This window comes from Microplitis demolitor, chromosome 3, assembly GCF_026212275.2.
Source record: "Microplitis demolitor isolate Queensland-Clemson2020A chromosome 3, iyMicDemo2.1a, whole genome shotgun sequence".
Classification (NCBI taxonomy): Eukaryota; Metazoa; Arthropoda; class Insecta; order Hymenoptera; family Braconidae; genus Microplitis; species Microplitis demolitor.
Window position 1 is genome coordinate 8102347 of NC_068547.1, and position 23575 is coordinate 8125921.

Consider the following 23575-nt stretch of genomic DNA (forward strand, 5'->3'; position numbering starts at 1 on the left):
TTTTTATACGAAATAAAAGGAGCTAGACGGATACAATTAAAAAAAAGGAAAACATATTTTGTTACAAAAATGTTATGCTGGCTTTACTGCCTAAGCTTTTCACACTGTTATGAAAAAAATAAAAGGTCCAAGATACACCAAATTGATTGTTGGTTAGCAAAATTTTTATAATCTCAAAAGGCCCACGTTGCCTTGTGACAACTGTGTGTCGCTTTTTTTTTACTGTCATAAAATAAAATTAGAGGCTCGTTTGGTCCGATTCCGACCTCCCCTTTCATCGGTCAAAATTGATTACTACTTTGTAATTTATGCTTACCGTAGAATAAAAATTTTTGTTCAAAGCAGGTATAATACCCCTGAAAGAAATAGTAAGCGGCTTCTGGGATCGACACATCATTATAATTATTGATTTCCGTATGACGATTGGTTTCTCGACCCATGACGACTCATATAGTGACCATGATACTTTTTCACTCTAAAATATTATTCAGTAAACATTAATTAAATAACACAATAGAAGTAGTTTATGTAAAGACATATATTCCTACGTACAAGCTCGTATAAATCATCTGCTGGAGGAATGTATACAAAAACTGCTAAACAACCAGTAATAACCATGCATAAAAATTTTGTTGTTTCTATAAGACTTGAAGCCTATTAAAATGATAAAATTACTTTAATTACTCTAAAAAACTCAATAGAAATGGTTTATTGTAGATCCACTAGCACTTACATGTACGATCTTAATACCCCCTAAGATTACTGACACCGTGATAATAACAAAACTTTTAAAAATGATGAAACGTACAGTTTTATCGAGCTGCTCAAAATATCTGTAATGATAAATGTATATATTAAAAAAAACAATATATGCTATAATTTAAATTTAAATTCTCAATTATTGATCTTACCGTATACAATCTCGATGTTGTCGTATCCAATCATTGAACTGATCAACATCGCCAACACTTTTCAATGCTAATGATAGTACTTTTAGTTTTGCTACTACATAAGACAATAGTATTGCGATTATAATTGGAGCAACAGTGTGGTGTAATCCAGCTTGAAAATTAGCTATAGCTTGCTGGGTATAAACTAAGTAATATATGGTTGTATAAAGTTCAATAGAAAATGGATAATGAGCTGCAGAAGGTAAAAATTTTTGAGGCGTAAAAATTGGAACGAATACATGAGAAACACATGTTATTGTACAAAACACAGCCACAAACATATATAAAGGCAAATGATCGTTTATTGATTTACTTAAAATTTTTTTGTCTTTTCCTTTAACTAATTTTATGTAATCAAACATTTCCACTAATAATCCCTATAAATAAAAACATATTCCATTTTTTTTTTATCAAAATCTTGTTGATTGTTGTTTACCTGAATTTGATTTTTATTATACTTCCATATAATAAGATTGACGAATGGTTCTGAATACACCGTTAGTGCAATCAGAGGATGAAGTGCATTTAATTGTTGACCTTCGTATATGTTTCCGCGTATACGTAGTACCATAGGAATTATTATCAATGAAATATTAACTATCGACACAAACCATAATAATTCCTTTATAATTCTTATCCACAATTTTGACTCAAAAATTGGCCAAATTCCTGATACTTCGCCAAGTATTTTTATCACGTGTAATAGAAATTCCGGCCTAACTCTCATTTTTAACAATTAAACCTTCAACTTTAAAAGTATTTCAAAAACTAATAATATCATAGCAAAAAGTAAACATGCATAGTTTAAAGTTATAAAAATACTCAGCATTTATTCATTAATTAAATTTTATTCTTTAAATTTCTGATTAAACTTTTATAAGTATCTAAATAATTCATACACTGCTTGTCATTAAGATACCAATTTATCATAGTTTTTATTCAATTCTTCACCTAGACATAAATAATTCATCTCTTGTATTATTTCGTGACGATCTTCTCGATTTAATAATTATACTTTTATGGTTTTTAGTTACCCCATCCTTTAATGATCATTAGATCAAACTTAGTTCAAAATCCATTACTATTTAATTCATAAGTATTATGCTAAATACTATCATTATTTACTGAACCTTATAAATAAAACTTATACACCATAATACAATCTTTTAAATAATTTTATTCAGTTTCGCAAATACACTGATCAACTTTAAGGAAAGATAGATGGATAGGCAGATAAAATAATTTATTTGGCCAGTTATGACTTCTTGCGGCCATCAAGGCCAAACTACATACAAATATATAGCATAACATACACATTTTGTTCATTATTAGTATTTTATGTTCCTTTCTACAATTTCAATAACACTGTTCTCAAGAATCAAATTTATCAGTTTACATTATAGGTATATTGAATGATATATATAATACAATATATATCTAACATATATGACATTAAAATAATAAAATATAATATATATAATCATCAGTTTATCTCTTGCTCAAGTAAACAATCTAAAAACGCTTTTTTAAACAATAAATGTCGGCATATTACCAAAGTTTGGTTGCAAAAAATTCCATACTCTAATTGCTGTGACAATGAAAGATTCGTCATATTTAACAAGACTATTATTTGGCAACAGAAAGTAATCTCCGCGAATATCACCTCGGCGAAATATGGTTCTAGTACTATATATACGAATCGAGTACAAGGATGATACATGATAATTAAATCAATAGGACATTGCATAAAATAAATGTTTATAGCCCTCTAATAGACGACCCAATTCAAAAAGAATAAGAATAAGAATCTGTCACATGTAATGCGGAAAATATTTACTTTATTAGGATAGAAGGTATTGCAATTTTTATTTTTTTCAGTGCGTAGAAAAACAATATAGAAAATTAGCCTTAAATCAATTAATTAAAATATTACATAATACCACACTGTACATGAAGAAATGAACATCGATACGATTAATAAGAGGAATTTACTGTCTTCAGTTGTAGAAAATTTTATCTCCTATTACAATGGTGCTATTTGAATAAAACACGTAACGTCATATAATAGGATACGGCAAATGACAAATACTAAAAAAAATATAAAAACTTAATGATAGAAAAGTATAAATATGAATGTACTGTACATATATTTATTGGTAATTATCAGTAATTATATAGGGGAAGTAAGGGGGGGGGGGGTAAATAGATCTCTCAAGAAAAAAGCAAATCTCGCGATTTTATCGTCACTGATTTAATTATTTTTTGATTTCTGGATACGTACTCAATACTTATAAGACTCAGCTGTAAGAAATGAAAACTGAAAAAAATACTTCAAATTTTTTGATATTTTTACAAAAAAAAGGGGGCTAAACAGACATAACTTCCGAAACCGATTAAAAATGTAAAAGGACTGAGCCTTTTCCACTGTTATGAGAAAAAAAAATGGGCCCAATATGTCCCAAATTTATGTGGGTGATAGAGATTTTTATGGCGGCCTATCTTGTCTCAAGAGTTTCACAATTTTTTTTATACTTTAGAAAAAAAAATCAGAGGCCAATTTGTCCCCACCCCACTTCTTTTTTTATTGGAAAAATTGATTACTACTTTGTTATTTATTCTTACCGTAGAATAAAAATTTTTATTCAAAGCAGGTATGATACCTCTGAAAGAAATAGTAAGCGGCCTCTGGGATCGACACATCATTATAATTATCGATTTCCGTATTACGATTGGTTTATCGATCCATGACGATTCATATAGTGACCACGATATTTTTTCACTCTGAAATATCATATGTTAAACATTAAAAATGGTACAATAGAAGTAGTTTATATAAAGACATATATTATATGTCTAACTTACAAGCTCATATAAATCATCTGCCGGAGGAATGTATACATAAACTGCTAAACAACCAGTAATAACAATAAATAAAAATTTTGTTGTTTCTATAATACTTGAAGTCTATTAAAATGATATAATTATTTTAGTTACTTAAAACAACTAAACAATTTATTGCAGATCCAATAACACTTACATGTACGATCTTGATACCCGTCAAGATTGCTGACACCGTTATAATAACGAAGCTTTTAAAAATAATGAAACGTACAGTTTTATCGAGCTGCTCAAAATATCTGTAATGATAAATGTATATATTAAAAAAAAAAAATAATATATGCTTTAATTTAAATTTAAATTCTCAATTATTGATCTTACCGTATACAATATCGATGTTGTTGTATCCAATCATTAAACTCATCAACATTGTCAACATTTTTTAATGCTAGTAACAGTATTTTTATTTTTGCCGTTACATAAGACAATAGTATTGCGATTATAATTGGAACAACAGTGTGATGTAATCCAGCTTGTAAGATAGCTATGGCTTGCTGGGTATAAACTAAGTAATATGTGACTGTATATGGTTCAATAGTAAATGGATAATAAGCTACAGAAGGTAATAGTCTTCGAGGCGTAAAAATTGGAACACATAGATGAGCAACACACGCTATTGTACAAAATACCACCACAAATATATATAAAGGTAGATGATGGCTTAATGATTTGATTAAAATATTTTTATCTCTGCCTTTTACTGATTTTATGTGATCAAACATTTCCACTAATAATCCCTATGAATAAAAACATATTACATTTTTTTTTTCCTAATTGTTTTGTTTGTTGCTTACCTGAATTTGACTCTTGTTATACTTCCATATTATAAGATTGACAAATGTTTCTGAATACACCGGCAGTGCACTTAGAGAATGAAGTGCATTTAATGGTTGATTTTCGTTTATATCTTTATGTATACGTAATATCGTAGGAATTATTATCAATGTGATATTGACTATCGACACAAACCATACTAATTCCTTTATAACTCTTATCGACACTTGTGAGTCAAAAATTGGCCAAATTCCTGATACTTCGCCAAGTACTTTTATTACACGTAATAGTATCACTGGTTTAACTCTCATTTTTAACAAAGCTTTAACTTCGTAGGTAATTCAAAAACTAATAATCGCAGAAAGTCGACATGTATAATCAAGAGTTATAAAAATACGTAGGATTAATTCTTCAATTAAATTTTATTTGTATCTAAATAATTCAAACCATACTTATATCATTAAAAAATATCAATTTATTACAATTGTTATTTATTTCTTCACCAATTCATAAATAATTCATATCTTGTATTATTTCGTGACGATATTTTCGATTCAATAATTATGCTTTTATGGATTTTAGTTACTCCACCCTTTAATGCCTTGATCATTAGGTTAAGCTTATTTTAAAATCCATGAATATTTAATTTACAATTATTCTGATGATATCATCAATATTTTCTAAACCTCATAAATAAAACTTGATACGCATTTACGTCAGTGTACTGAAATAATGAGATTGTATCTTTTTTTCTTGGAGAAGACAATATTTTTCTCCAGGAAATAAAATTATCGGTAGCAAGCTGTTTATATGGAGAGTTAATGGATTGAAGTCTTAATGATATATTCGACTTGATAGATGGTCCATGAAACAAACAAAAAAAAAACAATCATTAATGACAGATTTAACAAATAAAAATATGAATCTTTATCATCTGCATAAATAATTCAAATCTATTGCTAGTGTCATTGCGGATAAATTAAACAGACTAAAAAGTATAAAATAATTTATCTAAGCTTCATGAAGATTTGAAACTCCATACAGATTCTGAAGTTCTTACAGATAGTCCTGAAGGTTTGTGATTGTGTTTTTCAATAGATCTAAAAATATTTGTAAGACTTAAAACGAAAATCATGCGTTGCATGCAAAAGATTATTAATGCATTAATAGTTCACCGACTTAAAATTATTCTGTTTCACTGCAAACGATATGGACCGATGTGTGTGTTTTCTTATTGATAACTCTGATATACTGCTCAAATCTTACATTTAAATTTCGTTTCATTTAAGTATCCCTGTCATTCATTATTATTTTGGGTTTGATAAAGTGTCGATAGAGAGCATCACTGAATTCGCAAAACGCTTGAACATTCGTACAATTAGGTGTTAATAAGTTCCAAACTCATGTAACAGATACTATGTAAATGATCTTTCATATTTAAGAAGATGACTTCTAGGTAATCTAAGGTAATTTCTGTCTTATATTACCTCTAGGTAGCTCTAGCTCTGAAAAAACTATCGTATCTCCAAACAATTGCAATGTGCTCCTTGTAATACCTGTGTACATAACTTCACAATAATTAAATAAAGGAAAAATTAGGGTATACTGAAAGAATAACATGGGAATTTTTCCAATTTCGCTTAGGAGAAATTCCAATGTTGACATGACAAAATTTGCTTTATCGACATGGTAAATTTTACCAAGGAAAAATGGAAATATAACCATATTTTATAGGAATTTTACCCATATATTATAGGAATATCTTCCATGTTGCCATTGTAAAAATTTCCATGCAATATAGAAATTTTTCCTACGTTGACATGGATATTTTTCCCATGCTCCTGGAGTAATTTCTTCTAAGTTGACATGGGAATTTTTCCCATGTTGATAAGATAAGATGAAAAAGTCCTATACTGACATGGTAAAAATATCCATATCTGCATGGGAAAAATTCCCATGTCAACATAGGAAAAATTCCCATGTCAGCATAGGAAAAATTGCTATGTTGCATGGGAAAAGTCCACAAGAAGATAAAATACCAAATATTTTGGTTATTTTTATTATTTAAGCTTTAAAGCGATAAAATAGGGATATGTGAAGGTTTTAACATTTACGAAAATATAATTTCAAAGCTTCCGAAAAAATTTTGGGTAATTTAATTAAAATTTTTTTGTAGCACCAACGAATTAATCAATTTTGATTGTACTTAACAAATTACAAATTAAAACCAGATGAACTTCGAACAGATTACATCCAAGAGCTACGAAATATTTTTACTATCATTGTACTTCACTTTAATTAAAAAGGTGCCATAATTATTGATGTTCTGCAATTAAATTCTTTTTTAATTTATGCATTTAACTTGCCATTAAATACGGTTTGTAGATCAACGATTGACCCATATTTAATGTTATGAAAATTTGAAACCATCAGTTTTCAAATATTTTACTTTTATATACATGGTAATTTTTACTTTGTTAACATGGGAAATTTTTCCATGTTGACATAAGAACAAATCCAATGTTAACATAGGAACGATTCCAATGTTAACATGGGAATTTTTTCGTTCACGTAACATAGTTATTTTTCCAATGTTGATATAGGAAAATTTACATTGTCAATATAGAAATAATTCCTATGTTACAAAGGAAAATTTACCATGTGACATAGCAACAATTCACATGATGGGAAAGTAAAATTTACAATGCTAACAAAGGAATTTTCCCCATGTAAAATTGGTAAAATTCCCATTTTTTTCTTTCCTTGTAGCAATAAGTTTTGTTTTAATTTCAGTATAGAAAATTTGATCATATATTTTTAATTGCTAATATAGGCATACTGCCTTTACAAATATCTGATATTTTTTTAGATATAAAAGCGTACTATCTAGAATTACACTCAAATATTTCATCGTTGTTAAATAATTAAGGCTAACTCCAATTACAATTTTAGGAACTGACGCATACAGATCATTACTTATCTTATGCATACTTTCAAATATTACAGCATTGGATTCTGACGCATCTAACTTTAGTTCATTTTCAAAACATTATAATACAATTATTTCAGTAATTTTATTTATTTTCGCAACACCATGATCAACTTTAACGATGTTACAGGATAAGTATAGTCATCTGCATAAAATACGAATTTATAGCTCTTTAACCTGAAATTGATTCAAATATAATATGGTACCTATGTGAGAGGAGAAATGTATATCGATACGGATAATAAAAAGAACTTACCGTCTTCAATTTTGGAAGATTTTATTTCCCGTGTCAATGCCATTATTTGAATAAAACACGTAACGTCATATAGTATGACATGGCAGCTGATAAATACTAGAAAAAATACAAATATAAATGTTGATTTTTTTGTAATCATTAGTAATTATTAGGGGTGGGGCGCATGGGCTTCTTACGAAAAAAAGCGAATCACCAGAATTTTTTTCCACTGAATCTATTGTTTTTAGATTCCGTAATATGTACTCAGTAATATGTTATAGAAAAAAAATTAAGGGCTCAATATTTCCAAAATGTATTGTTGGTTAGCAAAACATTTATGGGGCCCTATCTTACGCCAAAAGACTCATGTTGCCCTGTGACACCTCTATGTCGCTTTATTTTTACCGTTAATGGGAAAAATTAGAGGCTAATTTGCCATCACCCCAACTCTTTTTTCATTGAAAAAATTGATTACTACTTTGTTATTTATTCTTACCGTAGAATAAAAATTTTTGTTCAAAGCAGGTATGATACCTCTGAAAGAAATAGTAAGCGGCCTCTGGGATCGACACATCATTATAATTATCGATTTCCGTATTACGATTGGTTTATCGATCCATGACGATTCATATAGTGACCACGATACTTTTTCACTCTAAAATATCATATGTTAAACATTAAAAATAGTACAATAGAAGTAGTTTATATAAAGACATATATTATATGTCTAACTTACAAGCTCATGTAAATCATCTGCCGGAGGAATGTATACATAAACTGCTAAACAACCAGCAATGACAATAAATAAAAATTTCGTTGTTTCTATAATACTTGAAGTCTATTGAAATGTTATAATTATTTTAGTTACTCTAGACAACTCAATAATTTATTGTAGATCCAATAACACTTACGTGTACGATCTTAATACCCCCTAAAATTACTGATAATGTTATAATGACAAAGCTCTTAAATATAATGACACGAACAGTTTTATCGAGTTGCTCAAAATATCTGTAATGACAAATGTTTACATTGAAGAGAGCAATATATACTATAATTTAAATGTTTAATTTTCAATTTTTGATTCTACCGTATACAATCTCGATGTTGTCGTATCCAATTATTGAACTGATCAACATTGTCAACATTTTTTAATGCTAATGATAGTACTTTTAGTTTTACTGTTACATAAGACAATAGTATTGCGATTATAATTGGAGGAACAGTGTGATGTAATCCACATTGTAAATTAGCTATCGCTTGCTGAGTGTAAACTAAGTAATATGTGGTTGTATATTGTTCAATAGAAAATGGATAATAAGCTATGGAAGGTAATAATTTTTTAGGCGTAAAAATCGGAACGCTTAGATGAGAAACACACGCTATTGTACAAAATACTACCACAAATATATACAAAGGCAGGTGATGGTTTATTGATTTACTTAAAATATTTTTATCTCTGCCGTTTACTGATTTTATGTGATCAAACATTTCCACTAATAATCCCTATGAATAAAAACATATTACATTTTTTTTTTCCTAATTGTTTTGTTTGTTGCTTACCTGAATTTGACTCTTGTTATACTTCCATATTATAAGATTGACAAATGTTTCTGAATACACCGGCAGTGCACTTAGAGAATGAAGTGCATTTAATGGTTGATTTTCGTTTATATCTTTATGTATACGTAATATCGTAGGAATTATTATCAATGTGATATTAACTATCGACACAAACCATACTAATTCCTTTATAACTCTTATCGACACTTGTGAGTCAAAAATTGGCCAAATTCCTGATACTTCGCCAAGTACTTTTATTACACGTAATAGTATCACTGGTTTAACTCTCATTTTTAACAAAGCTTTAACTTCGTAGGTAATTCAAAAACTAATAATCGCAGAAAGTCGACATGTATAATCAAGAGTTATAAAAATACGTAGGATTAATTCTTCAATTAAATTTTATTTGTATCTAAATAATTCAAACCATACTTATCATTAAAAAATATCAATTTATCACAATTGTTATTTATTTCTTCACCAAGTCATAAATAATTCATATCTTGTATTATTCCGTGACGATCTTCCCGACTCAATAATTATACTTTTATGGTTTTTTTGTTACTCTGCCCTTTAATGCCATGATCATTAGGTTTAACTTAGTTCAAAATCCATGAATATTTAATTCATAGGTATTTTGATGATATTATCAATATTTACTGAACTTTATAAATAAAACCTAATACAAATTTTTTCAATATATTGAAATAATGAGATTGTATCATTTTTTTTTTTTTTTTTTTTTTTGATATGACGAACAGAGAAATGATGCACAACTTTCTTTTCCATTAATTAATTAATTAATTTTACCATCATGAGATAGTAATAATTGACATAAAATACTTAGCGTGTACACGTATAAGTATTTTAAAATATAAAATTTTTCAATTTTTACTACATTAACCAATTTCCTTTCATTTTATCAAGTCAGAAATGATATTTATAAAATGATAATTATTTCGTTAAGGATTGTCGGGTTTATTTATTAAAATTTATTATTCATCTCGATGAATTAAAATTCATAAATTTTCATAAGTGAAAAACTTTGCCGACGGTCGTTCCATTTTTTAACTCAGAAAATTTTTTTTTTCATTTTAGTTTATAAAAATTATTATAAGATTATGAATTGTGAAATTACAGAAATTCGTGGAAATGTTAAAAAAGCATTCCCTACGATTCATTCTCAAAATAATTTGATAAGCTATTTGAGATCAAATTTATCAAACGTCATGACAAATTTTGACAGGTGTCAAGAAGATTTAATTGAGATTTATAATGAAATTGAATAATACCAATATTGTGTTCAAATTTGGAATATAACAATTCTGAAGTATATTTCTTACCAGGGACACCACAAGTGGCAGGACGCGATCTAGTGGCGAGCATCGAACTATACTCCCACTGCTTCTGTCCAGCAATGGCGACTTTCCCCTCTTCCATACATACTTTTTCTCGTGGTTTAAGTAACTTTTTTTTTGGTTAAAGCAAACAATTCTTGCGTGAAACGGAGAGTAATTCCTTAAAATTATATTTTTTTCAAACAAAAAAAATCCAATATTGCCACAGAAGACTAACATATCTAAAAATAAAAAATAATCGAAATTTGGATGTTTTTTTTCTTTTGCAGCAGCGATAATTTTTATCTGTAATATTAATACTATGCTGAAAAGTCAACCTCAAATAAAAAATTTTTGAATGTCATTCATGAATTTCAAATATGAATTCATGACATGTAACTATTAATGATGGTCAGAAAATATATATTTCTGTATTAATAATAATAGAATAAGTAATTTCGGTCCCTTCTATAATTATAATCTGAATAATTAAAAAAAAGACATGATATTTTTTTATGTATTATTTATTTAACGTAAAGTTAGACGTTACAACTTTGGTATAAAAACATAAAATAGTGGCACTGGTTATATAGTAAACATGAATAATAAATTTTCGCAGCCACAGTAAAATAAACAATAGGAATTAATTATTACATTAATTTATGTATGAATCAATTTTCGATAATATGTATACAAATATATAAGACATACGAAATGAGACTGCGACCTATAACAATAAAATTTATTATTTAAAATACGCACAAAGCGTACTTGTGTATAAAAAGATTACTAATTAATAAAATTAATACGAAGCAAGCGTGTGATATTTAAAAAAAAAAAAAAATAAGAAAAAAATCAGTCGGAAATACAATGTTTTAAACCTTACATCTATTTATTTTAATTAATGAAAGATATTTAATTTATATTTTGCATTGAATGGATCTCGAATCAACTATATAGCCGTGCATAAGGATATTTATTACGTATATTATATTATATATTGTTTAATTATATAACTCGCGATTTATGATTATTTATATGGAACGAACGATAACACAAGAACATAATAATAACAACGAGTGAAAAGCTTCCAAGCATCGCACGTGATTAAGTTGTAATACCTATTACATATTTTGTTTGTTTTTTTTTCTTTTTTTTTTTAATTATATAATATAATATTTAAATATTTTAGTATTATTAATATTATTACAATAGTTTTATAATGGTGTCATAATTATAATAATTATTGTTATTATTATTGTTATCATTAATATTATTATCATTTTTATAATATAAAGACATAGCTAATATCTGAGATATACGATCGTAACACATACACGAGGAAAAAAATTTGCATAGCGTTAAAATCACATTGATGAGTAGAGTACGACAAGACCGAATCGAGAAATAAGGAATTTTTCTATTCATTTTTACCACAAAATTATTTTTTAATGATTGAAAATAATTAAAAACAAAAATAATTAATCTTTTTATTCCTAATTTCTCGGCATTCGTCTAACGGCATCATCTGCATCAGCAGTTTTCCGGTCGACTCACTTTCGGCGTAAGAAAAAAAATGCAATCTACTTCTACTGTACGACTTAGTTATTCTAAGAAAAATTATCTTGTTTAAAAGGAATTATGAGAGAAGAACTATTATACACCATCATTACACGGCTTTTTAAAGACATTCACAATCCAATTCCATTAAGTCAGATTCCATTAACCCGAAACTTCCCCTCAATCTTTACTCCCACTCCGACCTAGTGTTCCGTAGATGTAAGTGCGCATGCGCGTAGTTTACTCTTTAGAAAAGAAGGGGCATTCGATAACTCGAAATTTCCGCACCTCCGTTAATCAACCATCCGAGTTAATGGGAATCGACTGATTTTATTTATTCCAATTAATTAAATTTTTTTATAATTGTATTTATCTTAAAAATTCTTAATAAATTATTTGATAATACAATTAAATTTTAATAATTTCTTAGCCGTACGGTTTTCTTTATTAACAGTAAAATAGTACTTGCTCTCGCGACTATCTGTCCTCACGATTGGATTCTATTTCTGTCTATCAACATACATTGATTTAATATATAAATACATATATATTAATATCATTGTATATGCGTTCAACCGCTTGCGCCCTTAATTCTAATACATCGTCGTCACATTGCATATTTATGTTTTATATTGAATTAGTACGTATAGTATATATCATATGTATGTAGTTTAATATTAAATACGTAAATATATATATATATATTCATAGAATGTTAATAACACCAGATCCATTCGACATAGAAATAAAATAATTCTCCCTGCTTTAAATTTATATAATTGTTTGTAATTTTTTAAATAATATGCACGACATTTTATGCAACGGAAGAACATGTGCGGTAAGACGACGATAATAAGCAGTTTTTAATAAAAAGTTTACTTAAATTTGTATTAAAAATTATCTTTATCATCTTACGGGGCGCCCGCGTTGATTTTCGTTAACTTCTTATAGACGCAACTCTATTAATGTCTACGTCAATCCTTGGGGGACACAACCTTCGTTTCGGAAATAATAACAACAGTAAAATTAAAAAAAAAAAAAATTATAAGAAAAAAAAACATAATACATTTTTTTTTTACTTTTGCCTGCAGGGAGCGGCAGTGTGGCACAACCATGACTCAATGAACGAGCAACTAATCATCACTGTTTGTATAATTAAAATTATAAAATTTAAACATAAAATAACTATATTTTATAATATCATAGTAATTTAATCCTGATATTTAACTTGGTTGTCAATCAACATTTATTGAGCTTTAATTATTTTTTTTTTATCTTGACGGAAATAATAAAACAATTTATTATCTCACAAAAAAGCTCGGTCATTTAGTTTTCAACATGACCACGAGTCTACCTTTTTGAAATTAATATTTTATTCAATTCTTTCATTTCTTCATTGTCTTCAATTCCTCCCGTTTTTTTTTTTATTTCTTTTTAATGATAAGCTATCATTTATTACTATCAAATTTTAACCGTAAAGACTCATAGTCACGTTTACTGCGGTTAATACCAATCACAAACGTTGTACATAAATTTTTACATGATAACGAAACCTATCTAGTAAGAGTATTAGGATATAATTTAAATGTTAAGTCGTTGCAAAGGGACCACAGCTATAATTAGCTGCCGGATAACGCATTTCTTCATAATTGCGTGTGTTTTTTTTTTAATTTATGGCAGTAGGAGGGAATTGTTGATTGATTGAATTAATTGAAGACGATGAAAGATCACTGGGATGTTGATTGTTGCTGTTAATTTACAGATTACACTGCCACAGTATCGTAGGGTGTGAGGAGTCCCCCGTGACTCCCGTGGGTGGCGGCTGCTTGCCGGCTGGGGATTTCGTTTCTATAACAAATTTAAAACAATATGTCAACAATATTTATTAGTTAAATATCAGTGCTAGTTTGAATGAACCAATAGTGAATTAGCTTTTTACAGGCTCATGTTTTTTTTTTAATGAGTAAGAATAAATTAGCGAAGGGAATGATGAATAGCAGCAGGAACGACAGCACCAGCACCAAGACCGTTAGTTAATGAGCATTTATTTGCATACGGGTTTTACTGATAGCTAAATTTAATAATTATTCTACGATGAAAATGTTTATGATTAATTTTTGTTAATCACACTCCATGTGCACACATGATATGGAAATTTATAAACACATGCAATGAATCATTCGCTCCTTGTTAGGGGTTATCCACAATCCACAACCTAGATGATGGTGATGAAGAAAATAAAGAAGCTTAGTTTTATAATTCAAAAGATATACTTCGATTTTTATTTTTTTAATTTAAAATAATTAAAATTTCATCCGCACAAGCATTTGCTGTTTTTCTACTTAATGGTTTTATGTAAAGCCAATCAAATTATATCTTTTAAATGCTATGGTCAGTTAGCAGACTTACGGCTTCCTGAGAAAAAAGTCATGAAACAATAGAAATGTTATATTATAGTATAAAATTTTAATTGACTTGATTGTATTCTTGTATACAGTAAAAAATTTATTTTCTGTATAATTTAATTCTAATTTTTTTTTTAAACAAATAAAATTAAGCAGTTAAAAATTTAGGGGAACCACAAGGACTCATATTTTTATTCCTGATTAATTTTTTCATTTTAAAGTATAAGAATAAAAAATACCAATCTTAAAATACCGTGGTTTACGGTAAAATACCGTATTTTACGACAATTCTGGTTAGTACAGTAAATTACGGTATTTTACGGTAAAATACCGCAGGATCGCCGACAATTTTCGGTGAATTCCGCAATATAACTGGAAATTACCGCAAAATACCAAAAAGTACGGTAATTCTCAGTAACTTGCGACAATTCGCCGCAAAATTTGCGGAAATACTGCCGTATTCTACAGAAAATACCGTAGTTTTCGGTAAAATACCGTATTTTAGGAAAATTTGGAGTATATTACAGTATATTGCGATAAAATACCGCGATACTGTCGCAATTTTCCCGGAAATTACCGTTAAGTACGGGTTTTACGGTAAATTACGGCATTTCACGACAAATCGTGGTAATTTATTATTAAATTAAGGCAATGCACCTAAAACTGTGGCATCACTGCGGTATTTTACCGAAAATTTGCGGTCCCATTGCTGTAATTTGCGGCAAAATACCGGGATGTACGGTAAAAGGCTGCATTTTACGGTAAATTTTGAGTAAATTGCGGTTATATTGTAAAATACGGTAATTTACCGTAATTCGGATCCACGAGGATTACGTCTCTTTAACAGCACTGATTATCAGAATATGACCTTAAGAGAATTGTAACTCGAATTAGTTTCATTGAATAAATATAAAATAATTATAACCGTTGATTGAAATATGAAAAATTTTTTACTATATACATGTGATAAATGCAATGATATTGAAGCTGATTAGAAGGTTTATCAAAAATAAAGTAGTTGCATCTTGGCTTTACTACTTTATGTAAACCAATGATCGACAGTGGGTGTATTTTGAAACCCCATAGATATCAAATTATATAGAATGGAAAAATTTTGAAAAAAAGCGGTTTATGGTGGACTTTTCTTGAGGTTAATTTTGTCCAGACGAGCGCTACTGACCTCTCGATAAGTTTGCGCATCTCTTCAGTGGACATGCCATCCTTGCCACGAGCATTAACTGTAAAATAAAAAAGCACACCAACCGATTGACACATTAAATCGATTAATGATTTTTCACCATGACATATATATCATGCTAATGATAAGCTATAAAACATATAATGCTGATATTTTTATTATTATAGTCTTCTTCTGTAAAAATTAAATTTAAAATAAAAAATAAAATATTTTTTACTTTTGCTCTAAAAAGTTATTGGTAAAACCTAATTATATATAAATAATATAAAATTATTATATATATTTTTCACACGTATAATGCATGCAATTTTAAAAATTATAAATTAATAAACATATAATTGTTAGTGAGTTTTGTTAGTTACGTCCTCCGTATTGTATTTCCTGAAAATTTTATATATTTTGACAATAAAAAATTTTTGTTTAATGAGAATGTGCAATTATCATAATAATTAACATAAATTAAATTAATTATAAAATTTAATAGAGCTTACTAGCTCTGTATGATATATAATTATATAAATATATCGATTAACAGATCATGGACCTAAAAATCGATAGTAATTAAATTATTATTTTCAATATAAAAAAAAACCCAATAACTTACCACCGTAATTACGATTCATTTGCAATTGATCACGATCACATTCTGCTTCGCTTATTTCATTACTTTCTTTGCTGTCATTGAAACTTGAGTTGTTTGGGTCGTGATTTCTTGGTGGTGGTGGTGGTGGCTCAGGAGAGTTAGACATAGGGAGATTACGAGCTGAACCAACACTACGACGTCCAACAGAACCACGAGATCCATAGTGATCGTATGGTGCTCCGTATTGTCCGTATTGAGAACCGTATTGATCTTCTTCAGGTGCACAATTAGCTGGGTCATCATACTCGGGCGAAAATACTGTCTGTCCTCCTTGTGATGGTACTCGAGAGTAACGTCCATTTTGTCGTGGCTAAAAAAATAATTATTTGCTTTTATTTTCAAATTTTTTCTCCAATGAAGATGTTTATTTTTAATTAATTCGTACCATTGATTGTGACCCAGATCGGCTGTGTGCAGAAACATTTGTAGGATGACCAGCTGGTGGTCCCATTGTTCCAGAATGTCCATTGGCAGGATGTGGGAAGGTTTGGAATTGCATTGCCTTAGTGGGATCCATTTCCTCGCGGAATCCAAGCAAATGGAATGTTGCGTACGGGCAAATTTCATCCTCCATACCTGAAGTCAAATTATTAAGCTGGGTAGATACTGTGGTTTTATCAACACTAATTATAGTTTTTAATATATTACACGTAACGATAAAACTAAAAGGTCATATGTAAACTAACAAATTTGGATTTAAAAAAAGAAAAGTGTAGAAGAGAACCGGGACATGACAGCCCACCCTCTAAATTTGCTAAAAATTTTATATCATCAAGGATTCATACATTTGACTTTTTTTCCAAATTTTAATGTGATACGAGCTATCTGGGGTATGATGGCTCACTTCCAAAATTTGAGAACAAAAATAAATTATTTTTTAAAAGTTTATTAGGAATTAAGGAGCGAAATTTAAAATCCGTAATAAAAAAAGAAATGTAAAGAAATAAAATTTTGAAAGAAGTGAATTTTTTTGTTGTATAAAAAATATTGAGACATTGGAGATTCGTTTAATGTAAGATATTATGTATTCGCTTAGATGAGCTGTCGGATCCCGACCTTCCCTGTATGTAAACTATCTATTTTTTTTAGACAGTTGAAAAGTAAAAAAAAATCTTATAGACCATTTTAATTTTAGTTACGATATATGTAAAAAATTTGTTTTAAAAAGAATTAAAATATGATATAATACAATGGAATAAAAAATATATTAATAACAATAACTATATATTTACATGGAGAAAATTGTTAGTTGTTTGTGTTCTATGTAATCATCACCTACCTCAGATACAAAGAAATGTTAAAAAAAATTTAGTATAAGAAAAAAAGTATTTACGGTATCTAACTATTGTGAAGAATGTGATAGATGAAAATGATTGTGTTGTAAAACTAATAAATTAAAAGTAGCCCATGCGGACGTGCAACAAGTTACTGTTATGACCACCGGAAAACATTAAGGACTTACAGAACTTGTGTTGTATCTGCTCCGATTTCCGTAAAACATCAGTCAGCAAGTAGATCAGTTGAAAATGACTCGAATTTCATCACAATCAATTTTTTTTCTTTTTTTAAATTACTTTCAGTTATTTTAATTTGAAATATTTAATTATACATTATAAGAAATACTAATAGGGGTTAATTCTATGATAAATTCCATTATATATATGCACAAGCACGTTAATATACATAGTTATATATAAATATTATTGTTATTATTAGTCTATAATATTAGTATTCGATGCTCTATTAAGACTGCACTCTTAAGATGATGCGACGGTTTCGAAACGCGATAACGAATTACCTACCTCTGTGGGAAAGAGCATCCGTACTGCCTATACGTGGTGGTGGTGGCGGACACCTTCTGTTAGGTGCACAGTGTGATAACTCTTCGTACATGTGTCTTCTTGGATCCCATGTTGAATGACTTCTAAAGGAGCCTGTTGCACCTGTACCAACATATGCTACACAACGACTATCACAATCCAATTGCGTTTACCAAGTGGTTAAGACCCAAGGACCCGGTTCTTATATAAATATTCACGATTTTAGTCGTTCAGCACAAGAACTCAATCCTGGCACTGAGCGATTAAAGCCAGTGATTAATTTCGCGGAAGATTTCAAAATCTTTGATTCAATATTAACGTTTTTTGGCTTCTCTCATTTTGAGATGAAAACGTCAAGATCAAGCAACGACAAGTCTTGGTTCACGCAAAGGATATAGCAAGCTTAGAAAATAAATAAAAGTAGCCAATGCATATCTTTGGGGTAAACGCAGTGATGATTTTAACTCAGCAAAAATAAATTAAGGTGGCAAAGCACCTAATTTCTAGCGCGTTAATAAAATTATACAAATATATGAATGGATTATATTTGATTGTGATAATAACATATAATATGTATATCAGCATAAAAAGGACAACTTTACCTCGCGTTGCCTATGCCCGTATGGTCATAATTATTGACAATTATTTTATTTGCATTATATACAATATAAACTTTAAGGAATGATTCTAATCAATACACAGAAAAAAAACTAATTTGAATCAAGAAGAATTTACTTGACCCAAAACTATTTTTTCTTAAAAATGATTTCTTGATTAGTGAAAAAATTTCTTCTATTGATAAACTTGAATTTTTGACTCGAGTATAATTTTGTTCAATTAAAAAGAAAAATTTTTTTGCTTAGAGAATAAAAAATTGAATAGCAGAGATGACTTCCAATTGAAAACGCGAGTTCGATGCCGCCAAAGTCAGTGTTTTTTAAAAATTAAATCGAAGTGTCAAAAATTGAGTCATCTTGACGTCATTTGTTTATTTTAAAAAGGAAAGTACATGTGTTAGTATGATAAAGTTGCCGCCAAGAGCTGGAAATAACGGGGACAATATCGCGCTATTGATCAAAGAATAAAATGCACATATAATTTTCTTGTTTTTGATGCAAGCAAACATTTTTTCTGATTAAAAAACCAGAATGACGTAAAACAGGAATTCAAATTTGAAAAAAAAAAAAATCTTGATTCAAGTTAAATTTTTTTTCTGTGTATAAATAACAAATCATGATTAAAAAAAAAATTTCAACTGTCATTTCAGCTTATTGATTAAATTTAGTGATGAAATAAAAATTTGAATAAAAAGAATTAAAAGAAAAAACGATCGTGCGATCGATACAACATCTAAATAGATAAATGGAACATGATGATCTAGGAATGTGAGGAATGATGGCTTACTTATCACTGTACCTCGCTTGATACGATCACATGTGTTGTAGTTAGAACCAGGTACCGGTGGGAGTTTTCGGTTTGGTGGGGCAATGTAACCAAGTTCGTCTCGGAGGTCTGGTCTACGTTTGTCTAATGTCGCACCTACTACACCAGTCTGTTGGTAAACGACGTCATCTGGAAGAAAAGTTATATTTAAGAGTTCATTATTTTTCGTTCTTTAGTATCAATAAAAAATAGTGACAATTATTCACAAGTCCGGCTCCACTTAAATTTAACCAGCAGTTACCAAATTTTGTACGCATTACTTTTGGATAAATTTTATCGGCAATGTATTGCTGATTTCACATAAAAATTTATTCAATTCTTTTTATTAAAATTTAAAAAATGTGTGGAGCCGTGAAATAGTATAATTACCAGAACAAAGTTATTTATTATAAAAATACCCAGACAGCATTCAAGTCGGAATGACTGCTATATGACTTTTTGAAGACGTCCTCAAGAAATCTTATAGTGACTTCTTAAAGGTGTCATTTTTAAGAATTCTTAATTAAGAGTTCTTGAAGACTCCATACATAAGACGTCAGTTTTGTGACATCTAAATGTGTTCTTTTTTTTAACTTATTTGAAGTCAAAATGAAGTCAAAATGAGGAGCTCCTTAAAACGTCATGGTAAACTCATACTGAAGTCTTATTTGCGAAGTCAGAAAAAAGAACTCTTTTACTTGCTCTCTAAACCGAAAGTACGGTCTTTCTGGTCGCATTACACTCCAGAAAAAGCTGTTTTTGTGGCAGGTTGGCAGTCCAGAGAGCTGTCACTGGAGTGCGCTTATTTAATATGACTCAGTTATCTAACAAATATACAGAGATTTTTCAATAACAAACAAACTATTTGAGAGTTAAAAAAGTCAAAATTAAAACAAATGCACATACAGATTTTTTAAATGCAAAAGTTAGGCGCCTCCCCCCGCCCTTCTCCGCTGGGCTTCGCCTCGCAATGTTAACTAATTCAACGTACTTTCGGCTGAGGAACAAGAAAAATAGTATACGACATTAGACCAGAAGGCTGAATTCCCTGACATATGTGATATGAAAGCCGAGGCGAAGCCGAATTTCCGCCAGGAAGTTCAACTTTCTGGTCTAATGTCGTAATATACTATTGCAAGACCTCTTACTGAATTCGCTAGGTGGTTCATTCGACATCTTGAGAACTTCTTAAAGACTTCTTTAAGATGTTAATAAGACGTCCAAATCATAAATAGGAACTCAGTCAGAACATCAAGACATCATTTTGCTATCTGGGTAGTGTAATAAATAGTGGAGATTAAAAAGTTTAATACATTGGCCTTCATAATATTTCTCATCCGCTGACGGAATACCCCGAAGCCGAGTTTGCTCGGGACCTCGAGTTCTTCTTGACATCGCAACACAAATTACAATAATACCGACAATTACGACGACGATAGTAGCACCAGCTGGTACCATGACATTGATATTCAACCAAGTCGGTAACCATGGGAAAAGATGTCTTACGTCTGTATTTTCAGTTCCAGCATTATTTCTTACCGGTGGTGCAATAGTACCTGTTTAAAAATAATAGACAATTATTTTTTACACACCTTTATCACCGGAACCATGGCCTTTGCCTTTGAGCACACAAATTACGATGACGGCAACGATTATGACAAGAAGTGCAGCTACCACCGGGACAACCAAATTTAAGTTGGTCATAAACGATTTCATTGGATCCTCGTCGTTGCTGCCACCGTTAACATCAGGAAGCTCGCGAGCGGGTGCAATGGTGCCTGGAACAAAAAATATTTATGCTATTGATACTTCCAGTCACCATTAACACCAGGCAACGATTCCATTCAAACATTTTAAATAATGCATTGTTTTTTTTTCTGGAATCGTTGTAAGCAAAAGCATTCAATACTTACCCCCAGTTACAGTCAATGTCGCAAATTCATATTCAGCAACAGCAAATCCAGCATTGTTATGTGCCGTTACACGTAAGTGATACCAGTTTGCTGGATCAAGATCAAGAACAACAAAATTGCCCCCAGGTTTTACATTGTTTGATACTTGGTTCCATTCTTGTTGGTGTCTAATAAATTTTTAATTTAATTAATTACTTATTTCAAATATGGAGGTAATAGTCTATAATCGGAGCAATTGTGTATCGGCAGATTAAAGGTATATTCGCCAAATTATGAGTTTTGTAAGCACTAATAACTTATAGTTATACACTTGAAGTACGTTAACGAACTCATCAGTAAGACTGTGCCAACGTACTCTTGCCTTGAACTGAACTTATACTAGTACAGACCGAGTTAGAACTGTGTTGCGGGCTTCGTTAAGCACCATAGTAATAGAATAAGACCAATACCGTCCAAACTACTTGCGTATTCATGTTAGACGAGCTATTGTCTACCGACAAAAATGATAAAATAACAGAAATATGTCGATTTTCAAGTATTACAAGAGCTCCAAAATTATTGTAGCTCTTAGACCTTTAAAATTCCATGGCCCATCGTACGGTATTATATAAAAATTATAATTACAAGTTTGGAAAATTTATAGGATTTCATGTAATTTTCATAAATTTTTTACTCTTGTGTTATAGATAAAACTAAGGGTAGAAAATTTAATGTAAGCACTTGGAACGTTGAAAAATGTATGGAGCCCCATTTATAGACCACTACCAATATTTATTTATTTTACTGTCTCACTTTTTTTTGTGCTCGACGACAAAGTACAGCATGGGACAACCACCGTCAGACCAAGCGTTCAAATGAAGAGTTATACTGTTGGTTGATACTTCGATAAATCTTGAGGCTTCGGGAATTATTGGCTTTGATCCTTTAGTACGAGTATTGAGAATGTCTGATGGATCACCGGTTCCAATGCTGTTTAAAAATAATTTAATAAGTTCAGATTGTTCAGATTGTAATTGAATTTGATTAATAATTTAGTTTAATTATAAATTTACACACCCATTGTAAGCAGTCACATAAATTTGATAACGTGATCCGCACCATAAATTCTCGAGTGTATACTTCTGGGCAGTCGAGCTTATTTGAACTGTTTCCCAATCTCCAAATTCGGGTTTGTAGTGAATAGTGTATCCGTGAATTGGTGCATTGTCTGTTGAATGTGGTCGTAGTTTCATTGTCAATGAGTTTGTAGTTGTAGCAGTGAGAGTAACTTGTGGTGAATGCGGCGGTGCTGCATGATATTAAACAAAACAATCAAAATTACTAATTAATCTATTAGTTTTTTTTTTAATTTTTTTATTAAAACTCTTTCATTTTTTTATATTTCAAATTACAGAAACTAATTAACTTTAAATTACCAAGTATTATAATTCAATTCGAAATTTACATGTCGTTAATTTTTAATGACGTTTAGTCGCTACTGAGCTTAAAATTTTTTAAAAATTCTTAATAAAAATAATTAAATGATTAAAATATTTAACCGTGAACAATTAATTGATGAGTGACAGTATCATGACCGAATGAATTTTCAACGTAGCAAGAATACTCTCCAGCATCAGCACGATCAACTTCCTTAATAAATAGAGATCCTTCTGGTAATTGTCTTAGGCGATCACTTGTCTGAAGTTTTGCATCCCGAACTTTCCAAACAACTTCTGGAGCAGGAACACCAACAGCCAGACACGGTAATTTAACGTCTTCTTTGTAAGTCGCGGTAAATTTATCGTCAAATGATGCGATCTTTGCTGGAACTGAAACAACAAAATAATTAAATATAAGAACAATATTAAATAGCTAAGTAGATCTTTAAA

General features: G+C 29.8%; 2 protein-coding genes across 39 annotated transcripts in view; both read right to left on the bottom strand.

Moving 5' to 3' along the window:
• Window positions 1-8932: 8932 nt before the first annotated feature.
• Window positions 8933-9700, bottom strand: LOC103569723 (uncharacterized). Its single transcript, XM_008547184.2, has 2 exons — window positions 9410-9700; window positions 8933-9352 (listed from the first exon to the last, which is right to left on the bottom strand). The coding sequence occupies exons 1-2, from the start codon at window positions 9698-9700 to the stop codon at window positions 8933-8935; spliced, it is 711 nt and encodes a 236-aa protein (XP_008545406.1).
• A 1633-nt stretch (window positions 9701-11333) lies between these two features.
• Window positions 11334-23575, bottom strand: part of LOC103569683 (cell adhesion molecule Dscam2) — a 61390-nt gene continuing 49148 nt past the window's right edge. For 31 of the 38 annotated variants that reach the window (XM_053737562.1, XM_053737565.1, XM_053737561.1 and 28 more), the window contains 11 exons: window positions 23246-23515; window positions 22764-22995; window positions 22500-22676; window positions 21708-21874; window positions 21108-21350; window positions 19777-19944; window positions 18355-18495; window positions 16938-17128; window positions 16514-16862; window positions 15892-15949; window positions 11334-14154 (listed from right to left, as the gene is read on the bottom strand). In XM_053737562.1, the coding sequence (XP_053593537.1) occupies window positions 14070-14154; window positions 15892-15949; window positions 16514-16862; window positions 16938-17128; window positions 18355-18495; window positions 19777-19944; window positions 21108-21350; window positions 21708-21874; window positions 22500-22676; window positions 22764-22995; window positions 23246-23515 (2081 nt within the window). In that variant the 3' untranslated portion in view covers window positions 11334-14069. Of the gene's footprint in view, window positions 14155-15891; window positions 15950-16513; window positions 16863-16937; window positions 17129-18354; window positions 18496-19776; window positions 19945-21107; window positions 21351-21386; window positions 21573-21707; window positions 21875-22499; window positions 22677-22763; window positions 22996-23245; window positions 23516-23575 lie in introns of all 38 variants that reach the window. The other 7 variants (XM_053737586.1, XM_053737587.1, XM_053737588.1 and 4 more) reach the window with 4 other exon arrangements.